The sequence below is a fragment of the Hibiscus syriacus genome, unplaced genomic scaffold (genome assembly GCF_006381635.1).
Source record: "Hibiscus syriacus cultivar Baekdansim isolate YM2019G1 unplaced genomic scaffold, ASM638163v2 tig00111207_pilon, whole genome shotgun sequence".
NCBI classification, from domain to species: Eukaryota; Viridiplantae; Streptophyta; class Magnoliopsida; order Malvales; family Malvaceae; genus Hibiscus; species Hibiscus syriacus.
Genome location: NW_024063019.1, coordinates 1004619 through 1010294, shown reverse-complemented (window position 1 = coordinate 1010294; position 5676 = coordinate 1004619). Strand labels below are relative to the sequence as shown.

The 5676-nt window shown below is 39.1% G+C and overlaps 1 protein-coding gene across 1 annotated transcript; it reads left to right on the top strand.

Annotated features, from left to right (window-relative positions):
• On the top strand, positions 1 to 4929 carry LOC120155744. The gene is made up of 3 exons (XM_039167223.1): positions 1 to 2268; positions 2488 to 3879; positions 3928 to 4929. Exons 1-3 carry the CDS (start codon positions 1 to 3, stop codon positions 4927 to 4929), a joined length of 4662 nt encoding a protein of 1553 aa, XP_039023154.1.
• Positions 4930 to 5676: the final 747 nt, after the last annotated feature.

Genomic DNA, 5676 nt, shown 5'->3' with positions numbered 1-5676 from the left:
ATGGCAGAAGATTTAGCTGGGTTGCAGAAACAGATGGAGGAATTGACAGCACTGGTGAAACAAGGGCAAGATGAGTCTAATCCACCTAAATGGTGGGAGAATCAGGAAGAGAGGATTTCTACACTGGAGTCTAGATTGGCTACAAATCATGGATATGTGGAGGAAATCTTGAAGATTCTAACTGGTAGAAAGGAGGACCAAAATCAGTCTGAAGACCAGGTACAGACCCCTGATTCATCTAATATGAGTAACAAACAACCTGTTAAGGTGACAGTAATCAATGATAAGACTAGGTTTACTTATAAACCGGATGAACCTGGTATTCTTAAGTCTAAACCAAACGTCTTGCCTGCTCACATAGCTAGTTTCAAAAATGATAACCAAATGGGGGAGAACAGTGCTGCTAGAACTCAGTTAATGGCTGTTGAAGTGGATAAAAGAGGTATAGGGGGGTCCTCTAGCATGTCAGGGATTATGCTGCATAGACCAAAAATTGAACTACCTTTTTTTGATGGAAGTAATCCAAGAGGTTGGTTACAGAAATGTCTAAAATATTTTTCATTATGTAGTATTGCTGATGAACAGAAAGTGGAAGTAGCTACAATGTACTTGACGGGTAAAGCAGAGATTTGGTTTGATGGGTATATTATGCAAAAACATCATGTGACTTGGCATGAGTTTGAGGCAGATTTATGTCATAGGTTCTGTGATAAAGCTTTTGTTGATATAGTGGAGGAGTTTACAAAACTAGTGCAAAAAGGGTCTGTAGAGGAGTATCATGACAGATTTGAAGAACTACAGCCTCACATGCTCTTGCAGAATCCTACTTTAGGTGAGGAATTTTTTGTCTCTTTGTTCATTAGTGGACTAAGGGATGACATTAAACACAGAGTTAAAGCTTTAGACCCTAAAACATTGTCTGAGGCAAGCAGGCAAGCTAAATTATATGAGCTATCTATGGAATTTGAGAGCAAGAGGTTCAAACCTTTTGTTAGAAATCCAGTTTATTCAGTTCCTCTATCTGGTTCTAAGCCTAGCCAGATAACATTACCACAAAAGAATACAACCACTCCAACACAAAAACAGAACCTGATAGACTACATGAGACAGAACAGTTTATGTTTTAAGTGTGGTGAAAAGTTTGTTCCAGGCCATCAGTGCAAAGCAAAACAGTTGAATATGATGATTGAGGATGAAAATGTCCTACCTTCAGAAATTTTAGCTAATGATCCAGAACAGCAAAATTTACAAGAGGAAGAGAGCCTAGAAATATCTATGAATGCCATTACTGGATGCATTGGTCATAATACACTGAGGATTCAAGGAACAATTCAAGGGAGACCACTGAATATACTAATTGATAGCGGGAGTACCCACAGTTTTTTAACCCCTCAATGGGCTGAGGCTGGTATACAGATAAACACTCTTCATCCTCTGGCTATTACAATAGCTAATGGGCAGCAACTCTATAGCTCAGCAAGGTGTAATGAAGTGGAGTGGAAGATGCAAGGGCACTCTTTTATACATGATTTCAGACTACTTCAGTTGGGGGGCAGTGATATGGTGTTAGGGGTGGATTGGATGAAATTGTTTAGTACAATCTTGATGGACTTTAATAACATGACAATGAGCTTTGTGCATAAGGGGAAGCAAATTACTATACAAGGTCAACAGCAGTCAAATTTTTTGCAGCAAATTTCAGGAGCTACCTTATTGAAGATGACAGCTTCTGATTATCCTATTTTGGGACATGTAGTGTTTTTCAATATGTGTGAAGATTCCAAGATTACTCCTACAGCTATTCAGCCTCTTTTGGATCAGTATCACTCTATTTTTGTTGAACCTAAAGGACTGCCTCCTACAAGGAACCATGACCATGCTATTCCTCTTAAACCTGAAGCTACCCCTATCAATTTAAGACCCTACAGATTTCCCTATAATCAGAAAGCTGAGATAGAGAAGCAGATTGCTAATATGCTTTCCTCCTCTGTTATTCAACCAAGCAAAAGTCCTTTTGCTTCTCCATGTCTTTTAATAAAGAAGAAAGATGGCACTTGGAGGTTTTGTGTGGATTACAGGAAACTAAACAGTATGACAGTGAAGGATAAATTTCCTATTCCTGTTGTAGAGGATCTACTGGATGAATTACATGGAGCAGTCTATTTTTCTAAGATTGACTTAAGGTCTGGTTATTGGCAGATCAGAATTAAGCCTGAGGATATCTACAAGACAGCTTTCAGAACTCATCAGGGCCATTATGAGTTCAAGGTAATGCCCTTTGGGCTTACTAATGCCCCGGCCACATTTCAAGCCTTAATGAATGAATTATTTAGTTCATTCTTGAGAAAATTTGTCTTAGTATTTTTTGATGATATCCTAGTCTATAGTACTTCTATGGCTGATCACATCATTCATTTACAATTAGTTCTGGAAGTTTTAAGAACTATTCAATTATTTGCCAAGATGTCTAAATGCTTCTTTGGGCAGACTCAAGTTGAGTACTTGGGGCATATTATTTCAGCTTCTGGGGTTTCTACAGATCCTACTAAAGTGGCAGCTATGAAGAATTGGCCTATGTCAAAATCTTTAAAATCTTTGAGAGGTTTTTTGGGATTGACAGGATATTACAGAAGGTTTATAAAGAATTATGGTACCATCAGCAAACCTTTGACTCAGATGCTTAAGAAGGACAGTTTTAAGTGGAGTACTGAGGCCCTAACATCTTTTGACAATCTGAAGCATGCTATGTGTATTGCCCCTGTGTTAGCACTACCAGATTTTGGGAAGAGTTTTTACTTAGAAACAGATGCTAGTTCAGGAGGAATTGGGGCTGTATTATCTCAGGAGGGTAGACCTATTGCCTACCTTAGTAAGGCTCTTAGCCCTAGACATGCTGCCCTATCTATATATGAGAGAGAATACCTTGCTATTCTAATGGCAGTATCTAAATGGAGACATTATTTAGAAAGCAGTCCTTTTATCATAAAGACTGACCATGAACCTCTCAAATATTTGTTGGAGCAGAAGTTAACTACTGCCATTCAGAAGAAAGGACTGACTAAATTATTGGGGCTGGACTATTCTATTCAGTATAGGAAGGGAAAGTCCAATGTGGTTGCTGATGCTCTTTCTAGACAGTGGGAAGATAAAGGTCAGTATATGGCTATGGGTACTACTTTAATAATTCCTAGTTGGGTACTGGAAGTGGAAGACAGCTATAAAGGGGATAAAATGGCAACTGAGTGGTTATCTATATTACCAGTCAATCGTAATGCTGACCCTAGGTGGACATATTCTAAGGGTATCCTTAGATTCAAGGGCAGGGTTTATATTGGGGGTATTGGACCTCTAAGATTACAAATTCTTCAACTCTTACATGATTCACCTTATGGGGGACATTCTGGAATACAAGCTACTTATCAAAGGATTAGGGAAAATTTTTATTGGCCTAAGTTGAAGGCTATGGTGGCAAATTATGTTGGAGGATGTCAAGTTTGTCAACAGACTAAAGTTGAACATGTTCCTAAACCAGGACTCCTACAACCATTGCCTATTCCCCAACAGGCTTGGGAGATTATTACTATGGACTTCATAGAAGGCTTACCTACATCTCAAAAGAAAAATTGCATTTTGGTGGTAGTTGACAAATTTACTAAGTACAGCCATTTTCTAGCCCTATCACATCCTTATACAGCTGCGGATGTAGCCAAATTATATTTGGATACTGTTTATAAACTTCATGGCCAGCCTAAAATGGCCATTTCTGACAGAGACAAGACATTCACCAGTCTCTTTTGGAGAGAACTGATGAAGCAACTAGGTACTAAAACTCTATTTAGTACTGCATACCACCCAGAGACTGATGGTCAGACAGAAAGGGTGAATTAGTGTGTGGAACAATATTTGAGGGGCTTATGTTTCTTTCAGCCAAAGCAGTGGGCTAAATGGCTGCCACATGCAGAGTGGTGGTATAATACTACCTATCACACAGCCCTTAAACTTACACCATTTGAGGCATTGTATGGCTACAAGCCTCCTACTATGGTTTCGCAGACAGAGACTAATGTGCAGTCTGTTAGTGCCTTAATGAGGAGTAGGGAGGATATTAGACAGTTAGTGAAGCTACAATTGGAGCATGCAAGTAACAGAATGAAACAAAACACAGACAAGAAACGAACAGAAAGAGTATTTGTAGTTGGAGATACTGTTTACCTGAAATTGCAACCCTACCGTCAGACTTCGTTGGCCCTGCGCAAGAATTTAAAGTTAGCAGCAAAGTACTACGGCCCCTATACAGTTATTGAAAAGATTGGTGAAGTCGCGTATAAGTTAGACTTACCAAATTCTTCTAGATTACATCCTGTTTTTCACGTGAGCCTTCTGAAAAAGCACATCGGGGATTCAAGTGTCTCTTCAAGAGACCCTCCTGCCATGGATGATGATGGACAGATTAGAATCGAGACATACAGGATTATGGGTCGAAGAATCATAAACAGACAGAACAAACCTGTAACTCAGTTGCTTGTGCATTGTAAGAACCTCGATGAAACCAGCGATACATGGGAAGATTTTACTGTTCTTCGAGGCCAATTCCCTGATTTTGATATTTGGGGACAAGGATCCTTTCTAGCGGCGGGTATTGTTACAGTCGGAGGAGATGTGCGAGGAGATGAGTGGGGAAGAGAAGAAGAAATTGGGGAAACAATTGGGGAAAACAGAGAGTTAGGGTTAGGGATTGAGGCTCGAGAGGGGATTGAAGAAGGGAATTTAGGGATTGAAGGAAGAGAGAGGGATATGAGGCGTTTACCTGAGGGAAAGGAGTTATCTGATATTGGTTCAGGCATATTGGACCAGCCCAAGTCTTCAGACGGGAGAAGTGAAGCAGTCCAGTTAGGTGGCCCAACAAACCTGCAAGGAGAGAAGATATAATCTGTTATAGGTTGTTATTAGTACAGATAGCTGGCCTATTTTATAATGACGTTTGTAGCCCTGTAACTAAATAATACTGCTGTAGAATCACTCTGCTTTCTATGTTATGAATGACAAGTATTTTCTTCTCTGAATTCTCTCTAAATTTCTCTCTATTTCTCTTATCTATTCTTCGATTTCTCTTCTAATCATCTCAAACCACAACAAACGACTACTAGAAAATGTGGAGCTGCTAGTTTAAGAAAAATTGTACTATGTTAGCAGCAAGTTAGATAAATGGTTCAAGAATATTTGTCGGTTAAAGTGGTTAACAACGATAGATCTAGAACGATGCTTAGAAAAATTGATTGAGAAATCTCCAACAGACGAAGTACTTAGTGAAATTGTTGATACAGAGCCACAAATTTATTTTGACGTTTATAAGCAAGAGTTATTTTGGGAACAAATAGTGTGAGTAAATTGGCTCCGTAATGGGGATAATAACACAACTTTCTTCCATAGGTATGCCTCCCAATGAAAATGATTTAATAAAATTACCTCCCTTAATAATGTTGATGGTAGTCGAATTGAGAATGAACTGGGGATGGTAAAGTTAACCAAAAAGTAGTTTCAAACCTTATTCACATCCATGTCATCTTCGATTGATAGTACTATCTTGGAGGGCATAGTTCCAAGCACTTCGGAGGAAGCGAATGTCACCATGGTGAAGGAATTTACTGCGGACAAGGTATGGCATTCGGTAAAATC

Bases quoted from the DNA above. Each gene is read 5' to 3' on its own strand.
- LOC120155744 (XM_039167223.1), top strand. From the start codon at position 1: ATGGCAGAAGATTTAGCTGGGTTGCAGAAACAGATGGAGGAATTGACA. The intron at 2,269-2,487 runs GTAATGCCCTTT...TTCTTTGGGCAG, and splicing joins AGGGCCATTATGAGTTCAAG to ACTCAAGTTGAGTACTTGGG. The intron at 3,880-3,927 runs GTGAATTAGTGT...TGTTTCTTTCAG, and splicing joins CTGATGGTCAGACAGAAAGG to CCAAAGCAGTGGGCTAAATG.